At 37.0% G+C, this 26,285-nt stretch overlaps 1 protein-coding gene across 3 annotated transcripts; it reads right to left on the bottom strand.

Moving 5' to 3' along the window:
* Nucleotides 1-949: 949 nt before the first annotated feature.
* Nucleotides 950-23,273, bottom strand: ZRANB2 (zinc finger RANBP2-type containing 2). 3 transcript variants are annotated; one of them, XR_004973885.1, is made up of 11 exons: nucleotides 23,050-23,268; nucleotides 19,588-19,640; nucleotides 19,388-19,496; nucleotides 18,360-18,442; nucleotides 13,545-13,621; nucleotides 13,137-13,271; nucleotides 11,791-11,960; nucleotides 10,215-10,301; nucleotides 7,868-8,023; nucleotides 6,725-6,794; nucleotides 950-6,183 (listed from the first exon to the last, which is right to left on the bottom strand). XR_004973885.1 is itself a non-coding variant. In XM_036348028.1 (11 exons), the coding sequence occupies exons 1-10, from the start codon at nucleotides 23,103-23,105 to the stop codon at nucleotides 6,765-6,767; spliced, it is 960 nt and encodes a 319-aa protein (XP_036203921.1). In that variant the 5' UTR covers nucleotides 23,106-23,264; the 3' UTR covers nucleotides 950-6,183; nucleotides 6,725-6,764. The 3 variants fall into 3 exon arrangements, 2 of the variants coding, with proteins under 2 accessions (XP_036203921.1, XP_036203920.1); XM_036348028.1 differs by having other exon boundaries at nucleotides 6,725-6,798; nucleotides 23,050-23,264; XM_036348027.1 differs by lacking the exon at nucleotides 6,725-6,794 and having other exon boundaries at nucleotides 23,050-23,273.
* Nucleotides 23,274-26,285: the final 3,012 nt, after the last annotated feature.

Consider the following 26,285-nt stretch of genomic DNA (forward strand, 5'->3'; position numbering starts at 1 on the left):
TATAGCAGATGCCGAAACCGGTTTGGCTCAGTGGATAGAGCGTCGGCCTGCGGACTGAAAGGTCCCAGGTTCGATTCCGGTCAAGGGCATGTACCTGGGTTGCGGGCACATCCCCAGTAGATGTGCAGGAGGCAGCTGATCGATGTTTCTCTCTCATCGATGTTTCTAACTCTCTCTCTCCCTTCCTCTCTGTAAAAAATCAATAAAATATATATTTTTTAAAAAAATATAGCAGATATTAACTGACTCCCTTGTCAAAAATTGATCGCCTGACAGGCTGTTCGAAGGTCTATCAAGAAATTCACCTAATCCCTATGATAACTCAGAAGTACCAGGATGGCATTAGTATTCTAAAAAGAGTTATGAAGGCCAAATGTGAAAGGGATGATAGTGGAGTGTGTGCAGGGCATTCATATCATAGGAAACTTGAACGAGTGTCTCTCGCAAGTAGTTCATATGTACCCAGGTATACTAGATTTCGAGTTTAGGAGGATGAGGTGGTGAGATGTCAGTACTTAAAAAAAAAATGACCTTTTTATGACATATAAAAAGATTGTAGTTTAATCCTGAAAGCCATGGAAAGACACTGAAAGAAATGACATAAACAAAATTGATAGTTAAAAAGACCACTTTGGTATCACTGTTTGGTGAAACAAATTAATTCAGCAAATAGAATGGAAAACCTTCTATTTGCCAGACAGAACTGGAGGCCAGATGACCATTTAGGAGGCAACATAATATCTTAGCTTACAAACCAAAGTAGTGGCAGTAGTAATGGGGCAGTGTGGGTTTGAGGCTTTGAGGTAGAACTATTAATTCTAAGTAAATCAGATTTGGTTTAGAATAGGGAAGCAAAAGAGAAATCTAAGGATTCCTTCCTATTGACCAATATCACCCCAATTTAATTAGAAAGACAAAGAGGAAAGAAAACAAAACAAAAATTCCCAAGTTACTGATAATGCTGTTTATTGATATGAAATATAATACTGGTTTTGGTGGATACTGGGGGAATTTAGATATGGTGAAACTGACATTTATTTAAAGGGAGACAGATACACAGTGGGTAGAGATACAGATTTGGTGCTGTAGAAAGGAATAAGCAGGAAATAAAATTTGAGTATTAGTATTGTATGAAATATCTGAAGACATGAGTAGAGGGTAAAAATAACAGCCAATATTTGTTATATACTTATGTGCCAAACATAAAGAACACGGCAGGGTCATAGAGCTACCATGAAAAATTCAAAGCAGGCACTTTAACTCTAGGGGAAAAAATATAGAAATCAATTATCACTGCCAATTCAAAACTGGATCACACCCATTAAAGTAAACATTACTAGTACTTCGTTACATTCAGGTTGGAGGTACTCAGTCTTTGTGATGACTCCACTAGGTTACAGATGTTTCATTTTGGAGATACTGTAAAGGTCTCTACCTCATCAGTTTCAATCAGTGTTCAATGTGGTAGTTTAATTCAGACAGCATTATTACAAATTCCTCTCATTTTCCAAGGTTTCCCATAGCCAGTTATTTTTGGTCCCCTAAGATGTGATCAAATCTTGAACCTTCACAAATTAGCTCACCTTATTAATCTGTAAAGTTTCATTTGGGCAAAACTGATTCTTCCCATTTTACGTTTTTTTTTCCCTACCATGAAAAATTCTATGGAATGTTCTCCCACTGGACTGAAATAATAGGAAAGGGGTTGTCTTATACATTTTTAGCTTTAAATCCAGGTCTTTTACTTGAGTAATGCTATATAACTATCTTCATAATCTTCTTCTTAGATGTATTTTAATAATTCATTAAAGTTTTTATGAATTTACCTGGTTATTATATTTTTCTTATGCTAGTACCTTTTATTTTGATAGACATTTAGGAACTATTACTTATTACATGTTAATCTTCTGTTTCTGTGTATAATGCTACAACATCCCATATCCTGGGTAAGCACCCATGTGCTACAGTGTGGCTGGGGAAAAAATCATAACGTGTTTACTGGTCACTCTCAGTGACTACAAACTTAGCTCTCCTACTACATGGATCCATTCCTCCTGTTACTCTAGTTAACTGTCAGACCCCTATTTAAGGTTGATGCCACTGCCACCACATTGCTAGATCCCCTTCCATTAAGTATTCGAGGAACCTCTCTAACACTTCTTCCTTCTCTCCATCATTTACTTTCTGTTCTATTGGAGTATGGAGGCATGTCAAAGACACAGGAGCCAACCTGAAAAAATTCCCAATGGCTAAAGATGGAACAATTTGAACCATAAACTAAACACTGCACTGAACTATGACCTAAAGTCTAAAATAAATAAATATGCATGAGTCCATGCTGATATAAAGTAGTAGACAAAACTTTCTTACAGAAGAATCCAAATTATGAAGAGAAAGCCTTCCCCCACAGATGGCATTTAATACTGCCACTCCCATGCCTACGCTGACGGTGGGCTACACTTAATGATTTGCTACCAAAAAATGGGAGTAGGCTAAGAGGAAAGAAACTAACTACAATAGTGTATTAGAGCAATTCCTACCTTAACCAAATGATGAAGGTTAGCACCTCCAGTGATGTCATATGGATACCATGTAACCCTGGTATGATGTGGTAAGGCATTTTTCCTCTATGGTATTCATATTCCAAAAACCCATACCCCCAGTCTAATAACAAGGAAAAATATAGACAAACTTAAAATAAGAGGACATTTACAGGATACCCGGCCAATATTCCTTAAAATAGTCAGTCATCAAAAGCAAAGAAAAAATGTCAGACCAGAGAGGTAAATGTGGTACCTGGATTGGATCTAAGAACAAAGTAATGGAAAAATGTTAAAATTCAAATCAAATCTGAACTGCAATATACCAATGCTGCTTTCTTAGTTTTGACAAAAATATGTGGTAATATCTTAATGATGGTAGAAACTGGATGGGGAGTTTATGGAAACTCTCTCTATAATCTTCACAACTTTTCTGTAAATTTAAGGTATTCCACAAACTGAACATGTCTACTTATCTTCCCATACATGACTGAGATGATCACCTTCTTATAAAAATCACTGGATTAAAAAACATCTGACCATTTTGGCTTAATGTTATCTTCTCAAAAAGCTTATTTGGTTATCATAGGTAATACTGAATTTTGCCATCAGATTTGGGGGTTAATCCTCATTCAGCCACACCTGTGGCTCCCTTGGAAAGTTTTTCATTTCCTTAAGCTGTGTAATCCTCCTTTATGTTAAATGGGACATATTATGTAAGGGTGACAGAGAAAATTAAATAATACCTGTAAACCACTTATTACATACCTTAAATGACTTTTAATTACCTATCTTCTTACCAACATCTATAAGGCAGGCTATGAATGCCACATAGCAAGAAGAGATGAGACAGGAAGCTTTTTTGAGACAAGAATTGTTTTATCTTGATAAATGTGCCTAGAGATGATCTTACATTTAGGGCTTACTCTGAACTTGGTGAAAGGACTGCAAATAGAAACTTAAGATAACTTAGCAGTTACAAAGAACAGTTATTGAGTGCAATAAAGTGAGTTTTAAGAGTAATTCAGAGCCTGAACAGCATGGCTCAGTTGTTGAGCATTGATCTAGGAGCCAGGAGGTCATGGGTTCTGATCCCAATCAGGCCATATGCCTGGGTTGTGGGCTTGATCACCAGTGTAGGGCATGCAGGATACAGCTGATCAGTGATTCTCTCTGATTTTTGAGTACCCAAGGTGATAGTGATGCTTTATAATGTTTTAAACCAAGCACTCCTATATGAAAATAAGATGACGTTATATACAGGGTAAGTTGCTGGAGGCTAAGACCAGCAGGTCATAAATGCAAGAAGTCCTCAGAAGGCTGATGGACTTTGATATTCAGCAGGGCTGAAAAAAAACAGTCAGCATTATATTACCCTGCTGCTGGCCAAATGGCTGAAGGCGATCTCCTAACCTGTTAATTTTTAACTGTTTATCAAACCTTACCAATGAAATGTCTGTTTGCTTTGCTAAAGGGCAAATGTATATATATATTCTAGTAAATAAAAAGCCGTGAGTCCGGAGATTCAGAGAGCCACTCCACTAGAGGAGGAGTTCTCTGCCTGGCTTTCCCCCATGCCTTCTAAATTTATATTTCTTGTCTAGTGTATCCGTTTATGTTGTAGCCCCTTCTCCAGATCCTTGAACCCTTGATGCAAAAGGCTGCAGCAGTAAGTGAATATAAAGAGTTTAAAATGAGAAGTAACAAACAAGGCTGCAAATAGCTTTAAAAATGAACATTAAATCAGCATTTAAAATTTCTAATTTATTTCTAACAAACACCACTTGATGCTTGACTCACAAGCTTTATTTACATTTGTCTACAGCATCATTTCCTTATGGACTACTACAGTTTAGTTAAACCAAATGAAATCATAATCATCTGAATTGTCTGTAAACAACTATTAGCTAAATTTATAATCTTGCATTTATTTAGTACAGCCAAAGTTTAAATACAGAAAGCACAAGAATAAACCAATAGTAACATGTAAAATCTAAAAGATCACCTGGGCATTTTAGGAGGTGGACTTTCAAGAAGTCTGAGGCACAATTACAAGAGAGAAAAGTTCTTGTGCAAACTACAGTAAATGTAGGAAAGAAAATTAAGACAAAAAAAACAAGGGGCAAGTTCATTGTAAAAATATTATCAAAATATTTCTACATAAGATATTTTGATTTCATCTTTAGATCAAGTGAAGAGAAAAACCACTCATTTTAAAATAAAGAAACAAATATAATTTTGTTTGGTCTGTCTACAAAATGCCTTAAAGCATTTTAGTTTTTAATTGCAGAAGACATTACAGTTCAAAAAAACCCCCAAGAAACAGAACAAGAATAATGGGTATTGATCCCCATGACAAAAAGTCCTCAAGCACAACTGCTGATCTTCCTTAACATACTTACCTTGCATTGTCACTGAAGATACTGTTAAGAGAAACCTTTTGTTTTTAAACCAAAAGACATAATAAAGCTTGTGACCAGATTTTAATTTTGAGAAATAAAACAAACTCTGAAAGTATTTTAAGCCATAAGTAATTTGAAGTGAACAGGAACAATTATTTCTGCTTGTGTTGTGCAGAAATAAATATTCATTTATTACTAAAAAAAAATTTTATTAAGTGTTTAAAGTTAAACATCTCACAGCAAAGGTTTGCTTAAATTAACAATGTCTCTGTTGGTCTTTCACCCAAAGAGAACTATACTTCAGAAGCTTTCTTCATTAACTATAATTTAGCTTTGTCTACCCTATCATGTGTGATAATGGATTTTTAAAAGACATCACACAAAGCTTCTTAAAATAGTAAGATAAACATTTTGAACATAAGATGTTTTCCTCATCAGACAACCGTATCAGCAGATTAGAAATGAACTGTTAGATATTCTTGCTCAAATGATGTGTCAGAGTGAGAAATATGGAACACCTTTCTCCTTCTACAATTCACAAGATTTTTCTGCATTAAATGTGGTGCAAAAAGCAAAACTGAATAAAAGACAGAATAATTCTAAGGCACCCTTAGCACAGGGAATTTAAGAATAAAGTTTCTAGTTGGCTGTTTTACAACTAGTTTAACTTTTTCTGAGAAGAATCACTTTGACATAGGTTAACATACAGAGGCTGACTCCTTTTCTCAGATTAACATAAACAGACTGTTTCCAACTACTTCACCACAGTCTTGCCTCCATGCCCAAAGTTCAGGCAAGCCTAAGGTAACCATAAGTCACTAAACAATTCCTATTTGGAAATGAGGAAAACAAGAGTTCAAATTAGGAAACAAAGTAAACAAAAACAAAAAACCAAAAGAAGCAAAGTACTTCGTTATAGATGAGATGGTTTTTTAAAAAAAATGACTGTAAATAAAGAACGATAAATAGAGCATCTATTTTGGGACATTATGGCTTAAAATACTATTTACTTTTAATTTCACAAATAAACACAGCTGTATTGTTCTGAAAAGCAATGAAAGGCATGCACCTCTACTAGGAGACTTAGCACTTTTGACCAAGTAAGACACCAACTTCTTAAAAAATATGCTTCATGCACTGTACTGGATTTTTTTTTTAAGATGTAAATTTTAATACATTATTTCTTTTTTGAACTTGAACGGGAACCAGAATGGGATGATCCAGAAGATGACCTGTGGTGCCTGTAAGACATAATAGAGAAAGCAGGTAGTCTTAATAAGCTGGAGTTGGATATCATCATTCATTCATAAGACTTTGAGAATATACAAAAATCAAACCTAATTATACTAGAAAAAAATAACAATTAAAATCTAAGATATAAACTTATACACATAAAATTAGTGTTTAGACCTTGGATGTGAGCCCAGTAATAGTATAATTTAAAATCCTCTATAATTAAAAAAATCTCTCATTTCAAGATATAGCCACCTCTCAATTATTTAAGGAAGAAAAGCCTTGCAAAAATAGGTAAATTACAGATAATATACAACAAAGCCATATAAACTTGTTAATGGAAGAGTTACTAAAACAATCTCTGTGATAACATTGTAGATAGTGTGGTAAGTCTATATGTAAAACAGATACAGCAAGGCTTCTGACTGTATATAAGAATATATATTCATAAATAATTACATTTTGGAAATCTAGGTCTCACAAGATGATTGTACAATTAGTTAAATGGTTATATTCATGCAGCTAATATGAATAAGTCAATATATCAACCTGGGTAAAGTAGTGGTGTTCCGAGGGGTTGGCCCTGGGCTCAGGGTTGTTTAGTGTTTTCACCAATCACCTGGCTTATGGAATAGAGAACATGTTCATTAAGTTTAGATGACAACAAACTAGGGGGATTATATGTGGCTAAAATAAAAATTTGCAGAAGTAGTAAGAAATCAACAGAATGAATTTCACTCAAGTATGGAGTTATTTTCTTACAAAAAAACAAAATCAAACCAAATGCAGAGAAAGAAGACTAGTTGTGTGTAACCTTAATATCTAAACTTCAAAATGTGAAGCAAAACTAATCATTCTGTGCAAATAGGAATCATGAGGCATCCTACCACTAAACCCAGCAATAATCAGATTTTACCTAATCATTACTTTCACAAGCTGAAAGGATAAGAAAAATTTTGCCAAGGATACAAAGGAAGCCATTAAACTGACTGCATAATTAGACGTTGAGAATCAAGAGGAAAATTAATTAATTAATTAGTCTGTTGTAGGAAAGGCTGACAGATGACATGCTCTCCAAACTAAAAAATGTCCACATAGATAACATAATCAAGTAAAGGTCTTTCTCAAAAAGAAGAAAAAAACAACGGGGTTTGTACTGCAAGATGAAAAATGTATTAGCTACAAGAACAATTTCCTTATAAAGGGTATGAAACAATTAATTTGCTGTGAAAATGCATTTACACATATTTAAATGAGGACAGATTTTCAATGATCTAGAATAATTATTTTTACTAGATGCCCTAGAATATTAATTTCTAATATTAATATAAAATTTATAATATCAACTAAATACATATAGAAATCAACTTCCAAATAACTTCAATACACAGCTTTTGAATTAAATCTTAAAAGATAGAAATAACCGAGAGTTGGCTATAATTATATATGAAAATAAGTATTTAAGTAATAAAATGAACAGATAGAAGAGCGGCTTGATCTACAACTTTTCTAAACAATCCGATCAAAGCACAAAGGATAAACAAAGTAATTGATGTTTTTTGAAGTTTAAAGTTGAAAAGTATAATTTAAAGTTGGACTAAAGGAGATTATAAAAATCTGATCCTTGACTAGAAGTTTAATCTATTAAACACACTTAAGAACACCCATTCTTATTTCTACAGAAACCCAAACCTTTCGGGTGACCGTGATCTTGTTCGTCTTTTTTTGCGATCACCAGATGAAGATCTAGAACGACTTCTCTTCCTGTTCCTCTCAGGAGAAGATGATGAACTTGAATAAGATCTTTTTCGTGGGGAAGAAGAGCCCCTGTGGGATCTGGAGCTGGATCTTCATTGATTGAGAAACAAATCAAACATTTCATTAAAAGAAGAAATGAGGCAGATATTTAGTTAACAGCTCCAAAAACAAAAAGGATTTATAACTGAAAATTTTATGAGAAGAATACTTACTGCTTACTCAACAGAAGACTTCTGGTTCAACCATAAAAACAATTCTATTTAAATACATTTACTTTAATCTCATCTCTTTTTAAAATTGTAAGGTAAGTGTTTACTTAACAACCAGCCCAATATATTAAAGTAGAATTTTTAAATTACTTTTTTAAAACTTAAGGCTTTCATTTTAAAGTATACATAAATAGCAAAACCAACAGGTAAACTGTGCATTTACACATTTTTGTCTAGAAAATACATCCTTCCATTTGGAGAAAAATATGTATCATATATACACAACCTCCTGAGAAAAGTAAACATAACAATTCCTTGTGGAATTATAAAACTTATTAGTTAAGTTGCTATAAGAAAAGCAGGGATAGGGGACAGAAATGAGAAAAACAGCAACTATTAAACTGCTAAATATTCAAAGAAAAAAAAATGAGTAACTTTAAAACTTTATTTATATCAGCAATATTTATTTTTATGAAAGCCCACTATTCATGAAGTATGAAGTGTTGACATTCACATGTTTTAGGTAGTGGTAACCATGCAAATGTTTAAATGCAATTTTTTCTTCATTTACATTTTGGTTGAAGTAATTTAGCTCAAACTTCCCAAAAAATTCACCTTTGGGCTTAAAATAAACTTAGAAAGCCCAAAAGGAGAATTCTTTGGAAAGTTATAAGCAATGAAAAAATGTTTGGAAAGAATATAAAGGCTGTTCTGTAAACCTTATTACAGTGCTTCCCAAAGGGAACTAGGACTTATCTTCATCTAAGAAGCACTCAAAAGACTGTAACAATGATAAATACACATCACCACCACAGTAACAACAATAAACTCATTTGCTCTCTATTTTCTATTGGCTTAAACAAATGTGCATATCATTCTTTTCTTCTTAACGTTGTTAAACTGTTGTTGCCCTCTAATGCTATATAGACTTGGCTCTAATAAGCTATTAAGCCATTATTTTTACCAAAGGAGCTACCACTAAACTTCAGTCTAAAGTTCCACACAAGTAGAATTTTTTGTGTTTTCCTTATTCATGTTAGATGCCTTTACTAGATCAATAAATTAACTTAAAAAGAGAGACAGTATATTTTGAAAATGTTTAGAAAAACTGGTGTCTCATGTGCTTTTTTAGAAACTGTATAACTAAATGCAACTTAGAGTTAACAATAATATTACTTAAGACCACACTCTACTTAGACTAACCAACCAACTTCTTGACTTAGTTTGTGGAATTTAAGAGGAGTGTCTGTTCTCACACACTGTTTATAATAGTCTATGTAATATTACAGAGAAATGAAAATATGTATAAGACCCTCCCCCCGGAAACTTTATCTGATATAAATAACAAAATCATTTCTATAAATATTGAAACAATTGCCTTTTAAAACAAAATCTGTTTTGAGGCGAACTTCTTTTTTTTCCTTTTAAAAATGAGAAAAAAGCCCTGGCCAGTGTATCTTTAGAGCGTCAGCCTGTGTACTAGAAGGGTCACAGGTTTGAGTCTGGTCAAGGGCACATACCTGGGCTGCAGGTTCCTGCCCCCATCAGGGTGAATGTGGGAAGCAACGTGTGTGTGTGTGTGTGTGTGTGTGTGTGTGTCTCTCTCTCCTTCCCCCTTCTCCCTCCCTTCCAATCTCTAAAAATCAAAGGTGAAAATATCCTCCAGTGAGGATTAACAAAAAACAAAAACAAAAGAATAAACATTTCCTTTTTATTTGCATATCTCTAATTTTATTTGAACTACTACTGCAAACATAACTAATGTATGAGATATTTGGTAATAAGACCTGGCTCTGTCTTCCTACTTCATCACATTTTAGCACAAATAACAAATCTTGCACAATGCAAAATAACCTGAATTCAATCATGGGAATGTCTTGGCACACTGCAGGCAATGGAAACATCTCATGGTGAGAAAATTAAGCCAAGGCAAGTGCATTAGTTTTCTAATGCTAAAATAAAATTGACGATAGAAGCAAAATAAGGGGGGGGGGGGGGGAAGCAGCAACACTTTCTGCGGCCTTTAAATACTTTTTTCTCTCTGCTTTACAGAGAGATGCTACCTCATTCACCTTGATTTCGACCCACGAGATCTCGAATGTTCTCTGGAACTGGAACGAGATCTTGACTGCGAACTGGAAGAACTTCTTGAACGGGACCTGGAACAACATGGAAGGATTTTTTTTTCCAGGACCACTTAATTGAACTTTGTGATATGAACACTGAAAGAAAGATATGTATTAGAATTCATTTTCATGTAAAAGGACAACTATTTTGATATATGTTTTCATAACATAATATTTTCAAGTAACTTTTTGTTTTGATATTTATGCAAAAACTTAAAGATATAGGTAATTTTTAAAAAATAATCAACCATCACTTATCAAGTTTGACAAAATTACTCTAAATATTACTCAAGATTGTACAAATTAAAACATTCAGTATTATCACTTTATTAACACTGAATACTTTACATTTACAATATTTAAAAGTAACTTAACAGGACTTAACATATCCAAGGATTTGAATGTTGCAGTTTACATTTAATTAACTTCTCTGAAATATCTATTAATTTTCCTTATAAAATCCCTTCCATTTCCTCATTCACTATTTAGTATGAAGCTTTAAATGTTGACATGTGTATGTTTGTTTAACCCTATTTTTCTTCCTGCTCAAATGTTAGAGAATTAAAGGGAAAATACATTAACAACCCTGTCATTGTTTTAGGTAATTATATAATTGAAAAATGACACAGGGGAGATATGGTCCATTTAAATTTCAGAAGTCACAACAGAAGTAAAATTCAGTAGTAATCTTACACCTTTAATTTGTTCCTTAAAATAGCCTGCAGCAAAAGAATGTAACATTTTCATCTTAAAATTATCTTTAGAATCAATCACTTTTAAGCTTTAACTAATTAAGTACTCAATTAGCTAATAATTTTTCCTAAATTAAAAATTCACTGCATGTTGATTAACTTAAACTGTGAATAAGAATTCTTCAAGGAAACAGTTTATACAAAGCACTGATTTTTCTCACATAAAATTTTATTTTTATTGTTGACTACTCAATCAGGAAATATTTACTAAAATTTTACATTACTAACAAAATAATATTCAAGTACACCACCAATTGACTCCTTTAATTTATTCCTGAACATCTCAAAATTATAAGCATTAAGCCAATAAAACTTATATGACTGAATTTTCTCCTTTATTCAGAATACCTATAACAAAGTAAATTATCTAAGCACTATGTAACAAGCAAAAACTTAAGGCCTAGAAAATTTCTATATTAGCCTTTACTAGTGAAAACAAATATTCACTTTACTTAAAAATTTCTAAATGTAAACTGTACAGGTAGATAATACACTTTATGTAATGATTTAATTAGATCTTTAAAGTCTATTTTAATAAAAGGTCGGGAGATAAATGGACTGAGGAAGTTTCATATTAAAATCTGCATTTCTGAAAATACTGGACAGTAACTTCAAGGCACTAAGAAAAAATTTATCTTTTAAAAGATGACTTGAATGGAATCTCTAAAATAAAAGGAAAGCTTATTCAGTCAATAAAAACAAAATTTATAAATAAAGAAGTTAGATACTGACATTTTGACTGGTGTTACCCTTGACCTGTACCCGTTTACCTGGACCTAGACCTTGAACTTGAGGGGGAGGATGAGCGTGATGAAGATCGTGAATGTGAAGATCGAGACTTTGAGCGACTTCGTCTATTAGATTTCTTTTTATTACTATCTTCTTCTTCACTGGCATCAAGATTATATTTTGAGAGATCAGCATCATCTTCATCCTCATCCTAACAAAAATTCAGAGTCAATTATACTCAACATTTAGATATTAATGCTATGTAATAGGAATAATGAACAGTTCTAGGTACTGGGCATCTCCATATGGATTTAAATAACATCATTAATATCTCAGCAAATTCACTCTCAAGCTAAGCAGACTTAACAATTATCTCAAATATTTCAAAGAAGTAAACCTAGTAGTACTTATTTCCTCTTTTTCTGTCATAAAGTAGTACCAAAGAGCTGTCAACAATTTTCAATTTTACTCCCATTAAAGTCATTGAATCCATATCCCTTACTACTTCATTCTTTTCTCTACTGATATTACAGTAACTTTTTATGTGATCTAACTCAGAAAATCCATTCTGCCTCCCCAATTATCTCAATGTTCAAGTTGACCCTTGAACAATGCAGAGGTTAGGGGCATCAACCTCCCGCGCATGATTTTTGACTCCCCTAAAACCTAAGTATTAGCCTATTGATCAACAGCCTTGCAGAAAACACAAACTGTTGGTTAACAATTAACACATTTTATGATATATGTATTATATACTGTATTCTTACAATAAAGCTAGAGAAAAAATGTTAAGAACATCACAAGAAAAAGACAATACATTATAATATGCATTGAAAAATAAATCTGTGTATAAGTAGACTTGCACCATTCAAACCCGTGTTGTTCAATGGTCGCCTGTGCATATTGACACTCATCACTCTGAAATACAAGTCAGATACCTTATTTGTCTCTTAAAAATTTTGATTTGTTTAGTTGTATTCAAGGGCCTCTTATGATCTTAATCTAGACCTATACATCCAACCATAAAACTTTACACTCAGGCCCACAGAACAAACACCAGACCTCATGTGCTCGCTGCCCTCCCACATTCTTCCCTTTGCTCTAGTCACACTAGCCTATGTTGATTTTTTTAAAACGTTGCCGGCTTGTTTCCTATTCAGGGAACCTTTATTTGCTTAAGTTCCATTAAAAGAAGAGTGTTTCTGTCTCAGTCATTATTGTATTTCCAGAGCCAGAATAGTGCTTGGCAGAGTGAAAGCTCAAAACCTTGGTGAGAACAAATGAGTACACAGCCAGAACGTATCTTCACCACGGGCCAAAGGTCATCAAAAACATTCATATGTTATGTCATAACTGAAATAATACAAAGGGGAAAAAAATCATTTACCTCATCCAATTTATATTTAGAAAGATCTTCATCCTCATCCTCTTCTTCTCCCTCAGATTCTTTATCTTCAACTTCCTTTAAAATAGATGCTGGACCAACTGCCTTCCCTCTGTATTTTTTCTTTTTACGTCCAAACTAGAGAAAAAGTTTCATAAAATTTCTGTCAGCTAAAAATGTACTAATACTTTTTTTCTAAAAAAATCTGCATACATTTAAATTAATATGTATTTTAAGTCCATTATGCCAATTATATAAAGTCAATTATGATTTCCTAAAATATGTTTTTGTAAGATTCAAAGTGTACTTACAAAAATAAGATACATTTATACTTTCCTTTGCACTTAAGATACTTTCTAACATGTTTTTCTAATTTGTATTCAACCTGCACACTAATGCATAGCTTATTACCTCATCATATTCGCCATCAGATTCTTCTCTTTCTATATATTCAACATTTTCTCTTTCATTAAAACCACCACCATATCCTAAAATAAGAAGGGCATAAATTGTTATCCTCTGACAATTCATTAAAATAGCAAAACAAAAAAAACTCCTCAAAATCATCTCCAAGCAACAGAAAAAAGAAAAATCTTGCCCTGAGATTTGCCTGTGCATATAATAATTACTAGTATTTTAAAAAGCATTATTTAAAAAACAAAGAAACAAAAAAAAAACACTAGAGAGAAAAGTCTCAATGTGAGATACTTAAAGGTTAAAAGGTTAGAAAGTCCTGTCACTATACTTCCAGCTCTTATCAATTTCAAAGTGTCCTTAATCCAGCGGTTCTCAACCTGTGGGTCGCGACCCCTTTGGGGGTTGCCTAAGACCATCAGAAAACACATATATAATTACATATTGTTTTTGTGATTAATCACTATGCTTTAATTATGTTCAATTTGTAACAATGAAAATACATCCTGCATATCAGATATTTACATTATGATTTATAACAGTAGCAAAATTACAGTTATGAAGTAGCAACGAAAATAATTTTATGGTTGGGGGTCACCACAACATGAGGAACTGTATTAAAGGGCCGCGGCATTAGGAAGGTTGAGAACCACTGCATCAAAGAGGTAGAGCATTCATGGGAATATATGGGTGAAAAACATCTCCTCAAACCTCTGGTATAACTAAGTTTAAAAAGTAAAAAGGACTTTTCTCTGTAGTTTATCATAATTTTTCAGGTGAATTGGCCTAAACAAGAACCAAGAATCAAATTTCACTGTTTACCAACTGCAGATAGTCTGCAGTCTTGATATATTGAAATTTTGCTGGGCTAAAATTACAAATTACACCAGGCAAAATGATAATGGAGATCCAAATTGCTTTTAACCCTTTTCGGTCCAACGTGGAGGCTGGTTCAACAGACCAGGTGCTAGGAGCAGGTCCAAAGTCGAGGCTGAGGTCGACACCACAAACCGGTTCAACATTCAATCCCGTCAATTAATTTGGACCAGACTGTTTGAATTCCAAAAATAAAATTGGACCGCAAAGCATTAATGAAATTGTTTTTAATACAGAGGTAAAAGTGACGGAGGGGTCTCTGAAGCAGCCAATTAACTTTTAAACTGAAAATATTCTATTAAAAAGTAATCAAGATCAGCAAACCATTATTCTTTGATGTCACAATTAACACCTACAAGTAGACTGTCACTCCCGACCCCGACCCCCACAGACTAAGTCTTTCACATACATTTCACAGAGATTGAACTGAGAAAGTGAGTTAGTTTTACAGAAAGTGAGATGAGAGACAGTTTGAGTAAATCTCCCACTGAAAAATAATTGAGGAATCAAGTCAATAGTTAACAATCTACCCTAACATTCCAGAGCAATATGAGCACATGAGGGCAGTGATTTCCAGATTTAAGGACTTCACGAACCAGAAAAACATTAAACTTGCAAACAAATACTTTTAATTTGGGATTTGTGACTTTAAATTTATCAAACATGGGCATTAAAAGAATGATCATTATCCTATTATCATTTCATTAACAGCCACGAATAGTGGAACAGTTTTGTTTTAATAGAGGAGCATAATAAATATTGTCTCCTTTAATATAACATTCTTTCTTTTCTTCATTATACGTTGTACCAGTAAAAACTGCAATGTATCAATGTTTATCTTTGAAATACTTGCATATCATCCTTTTCCTCCTCTTCCTACCTTGTTTCAGAGACAATATGCACTCCAATGGAAAAATTTAAGAAGTTCCTTTTCTTTTTGTCCATATAACATGAATAACAAGTGTGTCAAATACCATTAACTTTTCCTTAACATTTTGGCTGTAGTTTTTCAGAACATCATAAAAAGACAGAACTAAGCACAAGTGGGTTATGTTCACCTCAAGAGAACCACTCATACTCACTGTTTTTTCTGGATTACAAAAATAATGAAAAGTTATAATTCAACAATATTCTTTGTCTCTAAATTTAGTTAACATTGTATCAGTATATCCCAAGATTAAAGTAAGAGTAGTTTGATAAATAACAAATTCTAAGAGATGACTCACAGTAAAAATCTAAACTTCAAAATACTTAGAAGTAGGTAAAAAAAAATTCATGGTATTTCCATCATTTAGTAATTTATAGTTGAAAAATGATATGGCAAAAATGGAGAGCTAAAGAATACATTATAGACAAAATTTAGAAAGTGAACTGTAATTCACATAGGTAATTTTGCATATATATGTAAGTAGAAATTACTTTAATATGATTATCATAGCAAATACAAAGCTATTTTCATGTTATCTCATACAGGCCACAGAAAAACAACCTAAATAATCTGCTGACAAGGTACTAGAGGCCCAGTGCATGAAATTCATGCACTGGTAGAGCCCCTAGTGCAGTGATGGTGAACCTATGACACGCGTGTCAGAGGTGACACACGAACTCATTTTTTTGGTTGATTTTTCTTTGTTAAATGGCATTTAAATACATAAAATAAATATCAAAAATGTAAGTCTTTGTTTTACTATGGTTGCAAATACCAAAAAATTTCTATATGTGACACGGCATCAGAGTTAAGTTAGGGTTTTTCAAAATGCTGACATGCCAAGATCAAAAGGTTCACCATCACTGCCCTAGCGGCTGCCAGCTGGGTACTCCCTCCCTTCCTTCCAGTAGCCTGCTGCCACCCCAGCTGCCAGCCAGGGCCTCCATCCCTTCTCCCTGGCCGGCCCCACCTCTGGCCGAACTCCCGGACAAACTCCTGGTCAAGGGGACAATTTGCACTATGCTTTTATTATATAGAATGTTGTATGAACCAATACAACAAATCCACCTTTATGAAGGGATGGATACATGGAAACACAGCTCTCTATCATGAAAAAACTTGAACACATCATTTTCATTGAAAAAAGGTGAGTTAGCATGGCCTATATGTGTGTTTCCTTCTTTCCATTGGTTTGAAGTTTGTCAGATTATATTGTAAAAATTGGTCTTCTTGTTTCTGTTCTTGCCACCCTCCCTCAAATTATTTTTCTACAAATCAGCAATATTTTTTAAAAATTGAGGTGTTGCTTTCTTGTCAAAAATCTTTCAGATATTTCCCATTATATTTAGAATGAAATAAACTCCTTACACCATGATTTAAATGGCTTTTGACTTTTAAAAGTGTTTCTTTCTCTTTAGTGTTTTCTGGAGCTAACTAAGAGATGACTCACAGTAAAAATCTAAACTTCAAAGGTATCAAGTCAAGAGTAACAATCTAGTTACATCCAGTGTGATACATTCTTTCAAGTCTCAGGTCCTTTACACAAGCTGTTTACCCTTGCTTCCAATCATCTTCAACTTGTTACTTAGGTAATTCTTTTTCTTTTTAGCTTAAACAATGCTTTATCAAACACACTGCTTTCTTAAAAAGACTTCATTAATTTTTGTCTCTAGATGTCTATTTTGCTTACCCAAGTATCCCCAACATCTTGCACAATGGCCAATGAGTTATTTAATCAATGAGTGGATATAGAAAACAACATAATTCTAGTGCCATTTAAAAAATTTGAGCTTTTTAAAGAAGGCTTTAAAATATAGGTGCTTTTTTGTTAATCCTCACCCAAGGATATTTTTTCCATTGACTTTTAGAGTGGAGGGGAAGGAGGGGGAGAAAGAGAACAACAACGTAAGAGAGACACATTGACTGGTGGCGTCCCTGCCCCCGTCACGTGCCAGGCCAGAGCTGGTGATAGAACCTGCAACCCAGGTATGCACCCATGACTGGGAATCAAACCCTAAACCCTTTAGTGCTCATGCCAATGCTTCACCCACTGAACGACATAGGCCAGGGCTAAAATAGTTAAGTGACACAAGCAACCAAGAACCTCTGTAGGTGTTAATATAAAAGTATTTTCAAATTTGTCTCATAATAAAATGTAAAGCAGTGAACGATACTGAACACACATTTAAATCAAGCCTAAGTTAGGGCCGTGAAATAAACAGAGAAAAGGGGATGAACATAACATGTACTTCAAAGGAAGAACTAAGGCACTAACTTGAAAATTCTGTGATTCTATATTTTGAACAAATTAATTAATCCAACTTCTGAGAATTTATTCTAATGAAATCAAAAGAACAAAAATCAGTGTATTGTTTCTATTGCAGTTATCCTTAACTAGAGGCCCTGTGCATGAAATTCATGCGGGGGGGGGGGGGGTACTCCTCAGCCCAGCCTGAGCCCCCTCGCAGTCTGGGAGCCCTCGGGAGATGTCCAACTGATATCCTTAGCGCTGCTGCGGAGGTGGGAGAGGCTCCTGCCATCACCACCACTGTGCTTGCCAGCGTGAGCCCAGCTTCTGGCTGAGTGGCACTCTCCCTGTGGGAGCGCACTGACCACCAGGGGGCAACTCCTAAGTTGAGTGTCTGCCGCCTGGTGGTCAGTGTGCATCACAGTGACTGGTGGTTCCACTGTTCGGTCGATTTGCATATTAGCCTTTTATTATATAGGATAATAAACATTTAGATCAGTGGGGAAAAAGAGAATAGAGCATTTCTAAAAGTATTCTAATGTCATTGTTAGGCTACAGCTTCCTAATGCTGTACTTTGTAAATTGTAAAATTCAAAAACAAAAGATGATTTTTATAAGTATGAGGGAAAAAAATCACGGGAAAAAAACCATAAAAGTAGAACAGAAAGAATCCTCAATCACTGTGCTCTTCAGATGATAGAACTGTCAATTAAACTTTTAGTTCTTTAAAAATCATTGTTAGAATGTGCCTTTATCTTACCTGTTCTTTCTTCTAACTTAGCATACTTTGGAGTATTACACATGTTACACTCTGATCTTCTTGCCCAATTCACATTACTGCAACTTTAGAAGTTAAAAATACCAAGTTAGTAGATAACTACAAGAAAAATAGTAAATTTTTAAACATTCTAGAATTTTAAAATAAAAACCAGGATGAAATAACTACCATAATATACTAAGAATATTGCAAACAAGGAAAATGTACCATTGTACTTTTTTTTCTGAAGAGAGAATGTGGGTTCTAACTAAGCAGAGAAGCAAAAGCAATATAGTATGGTGCCTTTCCCATTTTATGAAAAAGAAATGACAAATCATACTCATAGAGATTCTGATGCCTCAGGGGAAAAACATTTGAGATCGAAGATTCTACTAATTTCTGCCTCTGAATTCACCTCAAAGAAGGGTCATTTTTTTCCTTTTTGAGGAGTCAGTTCAAGTACTGAATTCCAAACCCAGTCTTAATCTGTTGCTGGAAAATTCTTCAGCACAAATTAATATCTATAGGATCAGAAATTTATAAGACCCCCTTCTGATTAAATCCTTTTATATATTTGATTCATGTGCACAACATAAAAAAATGGAAATTGGAAAAATCAATATAGAACTCAAAAATATTAAGAAATCTATCTAACTAGGAATAATTATTATGGCACACATGATTCTAAAATTACTTTGTAAACAGGTAAAATAACTTTTATGGTGTATTTCACATTAATAATTATTTTTGAGATTTTTCAGTAATAGTAGGCTTTTTTGGGGATGTCAGCTCACCTTAAGCATGTTTATTGGTATACATACCCCATCCTTGCAACAACTAATATTACTATTAAAAAATAGAACTTAATAGTTCTTTACACTTATATATAAGATACAGACTGAATAACAATAAACAGATCTTTGATTTAAAGGTGACCTTGGCTTGCTAATGTGACTAATAAGAGTTGGTAACATTAACAAGTAATGAGATACATTTTTATGGAAGAAGAGTGGATGATAATAAACACATACGTTTTACACTGCCAGTCATTAGCACTAAATAGACCTCGGCTCTTTTCTGCAAGTGTCTTTCCTATTTCAGTGCCCCCTGCTTTCATCATCTTAGCCTCAGTTGTTTTCTCTGAAAATAGAAAAATTATGCAACATGAATCTGGGGAAATAATGAATTTATCCGTATATACTGTCCTAATAGAAGCTTCCTTAATGCTTACCCCGACCACATCTATTACAGCTGGTTCTTCTGGCAAAGTTTACATTTCCACATCTGAAAATAAAGCGAAAAATATTTAGATAATTTTAAACCAATATAATTTTTTAAATCCTATATTCACAACTTTCAAATGTGTCCTCCCTCACGATATACCTGGATCCAGAAATTCTAATGGCATCTAAGTTCATTCTAAAGCCATGTAGTTAATATTAACTACAAAAAACAAATATCAAAAACCTCGCAATTTAGTGGGAAAATGTACGATTTAAAGTCACAAGTGCAGGATAAGAAACTCAATATCTCACTTTCTACTTATGTGATCCTGGTAAGTCACTTAGGATCTCTATGACTCAGTGTCCTATTAGTGCATGTCATTACAGTTTTGCGCCAAATAACATTTTAGTCAGCAATGAACAGCATATACAACAGTGGTTCCATAAGATTATAATGGAGTTGAAAAATTCCTATTGCCTAGTAACTTCTTACTGCAACGCAAGTGGTGATGCTGGTATAAACAAACCTACTAGGCTGCCAGTAGTATAAAAGTTTAGCACATACAATTATGTATAGTACATAATACTTGATAATGACAATAAATGACTATGTTACTGGTTGATTTAATCCTGTGTTGTTTTGTGCAGTAACAGCTATGTGTAGGCTTGCAGCCCAGGAGCAATGGGCTATGTATCTTACAGCCTAGTTGTGTAGTAAGTAAGCTACACCACCGAGGTTTGTGTACATGAACTCTGTATTTGCACAATGACAAAATGGCCTAATGACATTTCTCTGAACATATCCCTCTGGTTAAGTTGTGTATAACTGTAATTTTAAAAATTGATTTTTAGAGAGGGAGGATGAGAGGGGGAGGGGGAAAAGAGAGGAGGAGGCAGAGGAAGAAGCACTGATTTGAGGGAGAAACATCTATCAGTTGCCTCCCCTACATGCCCGACCCTGAGGATCAGGCCTAAAACCTAGGTATGGCAGAGTTCTGACGTGGAATCAAACTGCACGGGATGAAGTACCAACCCACTGAACCACACTGTTAGGGCACTGTAACTGTAATTTTAATAAAATCCCCTTGCAAAGCTGAGGTAAGATATGACTCCACTTACAATTACTGACAAGGCACCTGGGAGTTCCAAGAAACTTCAAAGTAATTCCCAGTATAGAAAATAAGATATACACACAAATGTATTAAGTATTATAAGAAATACAAAATCCTAAGGGTGGACCAGTGGGGAGAAAATAAATCAATCATAGAGGGCTTCATGGATCTTGATAAAACACTCTTTTTACAAGTAGGAGGTGGGATAGTAAGGAAAGGAAGACAGATGGATTCTACTGACTAAAAACTATACATAGGTTCAATAATTATAAGGAAATGTAGTTTTTTGGATTATCAAAACCTCTGAAAGCTAACTTAAAAAAAATATAATCATAACCAATAACCTCAACACATGGATTAACAGTATCACTTTATGCTTATAGTCTATAAACTTAAATAAAAACAAAAAAAATATTGGACTCACTAACATGGTCTGAATAGTGCATGTGCATATCAGTAACAGAATGTTAAATGGTCTAACATGTAAAACTTAAATTTAAAAAAACTTTACTTTTTTTTTTTAGTTATTATACTGGAATAAAATAAAGATGTGAAGTATGGAATCACCACTAAACCAAAGCATTCCAAATAACTTTCTGGTCCCCTCCAACGCCCAAGAATATCTGTTCTGACCCAAACACATTCTGAAAAATGTTTCCTGGATTTATATGTAGAAATAATATTCTACCCACATGTCTGTAACCGAGAGACCTCCTTCAAATACTTGGGTGTGTTGCATTAATGAGGCTATCAAAAGCACGTTATTCTACAAGCGACCAACACCACAAGAGAGACGTTGTTGAATACCATCGGAATGTTTTCAAATAGTCTCACCTCTAGGAGCAATGCTATTCCTAACACATCACTCTCGTTCTCCTTCGAGACTGTCAAATAGACCTGGAATCCTCCCGGTTACCTTAATTTTTATGCAATTGGCTTTTTAAAAATACCTTTTCATCCTTATTCTATTTGTTCAACATTTTGCTTGGAGATTCATTGATGATTTTTTTCATGTAAATTTAGATCCATCCTCTACTTACCCAGCATCATACTCCACTGTGCAAATATACCAATATGTATTTCAGTTACAGATGAACCTTTGGGTCGTTTATAGGTCCTGGCCACCATAAATAGTATAGCTATGGCTATTATGCAATTGAGAGCCACCAATTTGTTATGTAAAAACCATAATGGCTCATTAAACCTGCGGAAAGTATGGGCAGAGAACAAACGCTGAGGAAATAAGGCCTGCATCTCCTTGAGTGACATGGGGGGGCCAATCGCTGTCAGTGAGCATTTGCTCCATGCCACTGCTCTCCTCGCACTCTCTCTGCTATTTATTTCATGTATTGATGGTTCCGGAAGCCACTCTATCCCAGTTTTTACTTGTAAGCAACGTTAAATAACAAGGTTACGTGGCTAACAAGCAATAGGGCTGACATTACACCCAGGTCTCTGTTTGCTTCCAAGTCTTTCCTCTTTACCACCATCAGCTCTGCCGGCGGCGCCAGGGATCCCAGGTTTTTACGTGGACGTGAGTTGTGCGCTCAATGCTCCTGACCATTCCTTTCCACGGCCATCTCCACATATTTACAAACAGATCCACCCATCGGAGGGCCCTGCGATGGAAACCACCGCCGGACGGAGCACAATGACTTGGGCAACAATGTCAAAGGCAGAGCCGTCACCGCACGTGCTTCCCCGCGGCGGGCCTTCCCCGCGGCGGAAACACGGGCCTCCAGCCTCTTGGCTGGAACGAGGCGAAAGGTTTCCTTCTTGTGGGGGAAATTAAGGGAAAAAAGTCAGGATTTCCCACCCCAAAGAAGGGTAGTGCTGCTGTTGTTATGTGTTTTTTTGGGGGGAGTGGGTGGGTGGGTTATATATACACTACGAAGAAACGTTTGCATTTTTTTTAAAAAAATCCAACAAGGTGAACTATGAGAAGCCAAAGAGCGAGACGCTTTCCTCAAACAAGACAAAGTTCTGCGGGGAAAAGTCACGTGAGGGAGACCCAATACCAAGCGGGCCTCACCGGGGAAGATGTCCTGACGGCTGAAACCTGGCCGGGCCGGGGCGGGGCGGAGCGGAGCGGGGAGTGGGGGTAACGGGGAGGCCAATCTCGCTCCCCAAAATGAGGGGCTGACTTGGAGACATAGGAGCGAGGAAACGCTGGAGGGATGATCACGAAAGCCCTCCTCGTGAGGAGACTGGGAGCCTCCTTCCCGCCCAGAAGCCCGGAGTCGCCGCCTCCTCCCGGCTGAAGGCAACGGGGATCGTAAAAGGGGAAAACGCCGAACCGATCTGAGAAAGACGTCACCGATCAACCGCGCTCCAAGGCGGGGCCCTGGCTGGACTCACTTTTTGTCAGGGCAAATCCAGTCACCGTCACTGACTCGGAAATTCTTGGTCGACATCTTGGACGCTGCCGCCACCAGCACAGCCACCCGCAGCTACGTCTTCACCGGAGGAAAGCGGGCTGGGGACTTTCGGCACTCCGGGGCTGTCCTCGTGCCGCCTGACTCCTTGCCGCCGCTGCGTCAGGGGCTGGTGATGTGGGCACTCGGCCGGGATTGAGTTTAAACGTTATTGTCCAGAGTAAGATGCCTGTGCGATTTTTTTTTCCTGGCCAAAAGAGTTATAACGCAAATGTATTCTCCCGAGCTAAACTAACAGGCGCCGCAGGGGCACCCCAGGCGGGAGGCCTCTAGGCCCTCGAAGCCTTGGAGCGCCCCCTACAGGCGGGAGAACCCAAAAGGAAAGTACGTGCGTAGCTCAGATGGGCGGAGCCACGTAGGCCGAGGCAGAAGCGATTGTATTCAGCTTGGGTCTTGGAATAGCTGGCTGGTTGTTCAGTCTACTGTCAAAGGGTTAGGAACAGTGTGTTACCCAAGTTTTTGGAACACCTTCTTTAATAAAGGATTGAAAATGTTGTTCTATTATGCACACATCATGTCGTTTAGAAAATTATTGTTTTTTGATAGATAAATACAGATAAGCAGCGTACACATGGAAACGGACCATTAATTTGTGAACAAGGATATTACCAAAATTAAAAAATCTTTTATTTTTTTAATAGAATTTGTTGGGGTGACATAGGTTCGCAAAACTATTCCGATTTTCATGTGTACTGCTCAATAATGCCATCTGCACACTGCATTGTGCGCCCATAGCCCCAAGTAGTCTCTTCTCATTCTCCCCACCTTCGCCCACCTCCAGCTAACCCGGACCCCCCACTTCTCTCTGACTGTCATCACACTGTTGTCTGTGTCTATGTGTGTACATAGGCAGATAGATAGATAGATAGATAGATAGATGATAGATAGATAGATTGCACGAGATCAGCTGACTAAGGTCCACACTTGACAAAGAGGTGAGAAAAGGGAGGAAAAAAAAAATTTGGATTACCGCTATACTCTTCAGACCACTGAGGCCTACTTTCCCATTTCTCTTGTCTAGAAAGATAGGGTTTCTCTTAGTATTGGAGCTGACTAAGCCCAGGCCTTAACTACTAGGCTAGAAAGATGGTTTTTGGTGTTGGAACTGTCCAATCCCAGGCCTTAACTCCCAGGGAAAAGCCCACAGGGGAAAAAGATGGAGAAAAAGCCAGGAATTTCCCACAAACTTTGGCTCACAGAAGCCCCCTTCCACCATTCAACTGGCTAGAAATATGTTGTTTTTTTTTAGTTCTCAGATTTTCTGCCTGGGCTGCCATCAGTTTCAGTAGGTGCCAAGGCTCAGGTCAAAGCTGTAAGAGAAAACAGGAAAAACATGGGGCGTTTCTCCCAAGTTTTGATTCTCCCCAATCTTTCTGTTTTTGTATTCTCTTCAGAGTCCCCAGGTATTTGCTTTTTGTATTTTGTCCGGAGCTTTCAGTTGTAATCAATAGGAAAGCTAGGCTGCAGTAGTTTTACTGCATTTTGGCTGGAGTTACTTACCAATACATATCCATCAGCATGATTAAATGAAAAATTCAGGCAATACCAAGTGTTGGAGAGAGTATGGAGAAACTAGAATTCTTACACACTGCTAGTGGAAATGTCAACTGATACATATGTTTTGGAAAATATTTGCCAGAATTTATTATATTTGAATATATACAAACCCAAAATACCACTCCTAAGTACACTTCCAACAGAAATGCACATAAATTCACCAAAAATCCTATCTAATAAAAGAGAAATATGGTAATTGGCATACGACCGCTACCCTTCCCATTGGCTAATCAGGGCAATATGCAAATTAACTGTCAGCCAAGATGGTGTCCGGCAGCCAGGCAGCTTGAAACTAACATGAGACTTGCTTGCTTCAGTGACGGAGGAAACCAACGTTCCCCGCCTGCCTTGCCAGCCTCTGAGCTGGCAGTTTGAAACATAGTTACAAAAATAGAAGCTAAACAAAACCCCAGAAACCAGCTTTCAGTGAGCAGGGATCTCAGACCTGGAGTTGATACAGAGTTTCGATTGTAGAACCTAAACAAACCAGGTACCTGCTTTCAGGAGCGGAGGCCTAAGAGCTGGAGCCTCAGAGCTAAAGCTGTCTCAGAAAAAAAAAAAGAAAAAGAAAAAGAAAAAAAGGAGCAGTTGGGAGCATCAGTCCCAGCCTGAAAACAGCCCTCAGCCCCTCACCCATACTGGCCAGGCACCCCAGTGGGGACCCCCACCCTGAAGGGTGTGTGACGAGCTGCAAACAGCCATCATCCCCTCATCCAGGCTGGCCAGGCACCCCAGTGGGGACCCCCACCCTGATCCAGGACACCCTTCAGGGCAAACCAGCTGGCCCCCACCCATGCACCAGGCCTCTATGCTATATAGTAAAAGGGTAATATGCCTCCCAGCACCAGGATCAGCGGAGACGCGAGGTCTCCCGGCACCGGGATCAGCGTGACAGGGGGCAGCGCCCAAACCCCCTGATCGCCCTGTGGCTCTGTGTGTGACAGGGGGCGGGGCCACAACCTCCATATTGGCCCTGCTCTGTTCCTGACAGGGGAAGGCGCCCCAACCCACTGATCAGCCCTGCTCTGTGCCTGATAGGGGGGAGCTCCCCAACCTCTTGATTGCCCTGCAGCTCTGTGTGTGACAGGGTGCGGCGCCCCCCACCCCCACCCCCCACCCCCACCCCACGGGCCCTGCTCTGTGTGTGATGGGGTAGAGCCATAACCTCCCCATCGGCCCTGCCCTGAGTGTGACAGTGGCGGTGCCCCAACCCCCTGATCGGCCCTGCTCTGTGAGTAATAGAGGGAGGCACCCCAACCCCCTGATCCGCCCTGCTCTGTGCATGACAGGGGGGAGCTCCCCAACCCCCTGATGGGCCCTGCTCTGTGCGTGACAAGGTGCAGCACCCCAACCCCCTGATTGGCCCTGCTCTATGCATGACAGGGGGTGGCGCTGCAACCTCCCCATCAACCCTGCATTGAGTGTGACAGGGGGCAGTGCCCCAACCCCACAATTGGCCCTACCCTGAGCGTGACTGAGGGTGGCATCACAACCTCCCAATCAGCCCTGCTCTGTGCATGACAGGGGGCGGGTCCCTAATTCCCCAATCGGCCCTGCTCTGAGCCCAACCAGGGGCTGCACCTAGGGATTGGGCCTGCCCTC

The sequence above is a fragment of the Myotis myotis genome, unplaced genomic scaffold, assembly GCF_014108235.1.
Source record: "Myotis myotis isolate mMyoMyo1 unplaced genomic scaffold, mMyoMyo1.p scaffold_m19_p_2, whole genome shotgun sequence".
NCBI lineage: Eukaryota > Metazoa > Chordata > Mammalia > Chiroptera > Vespertilionidae > Myotis > Myotis myotis.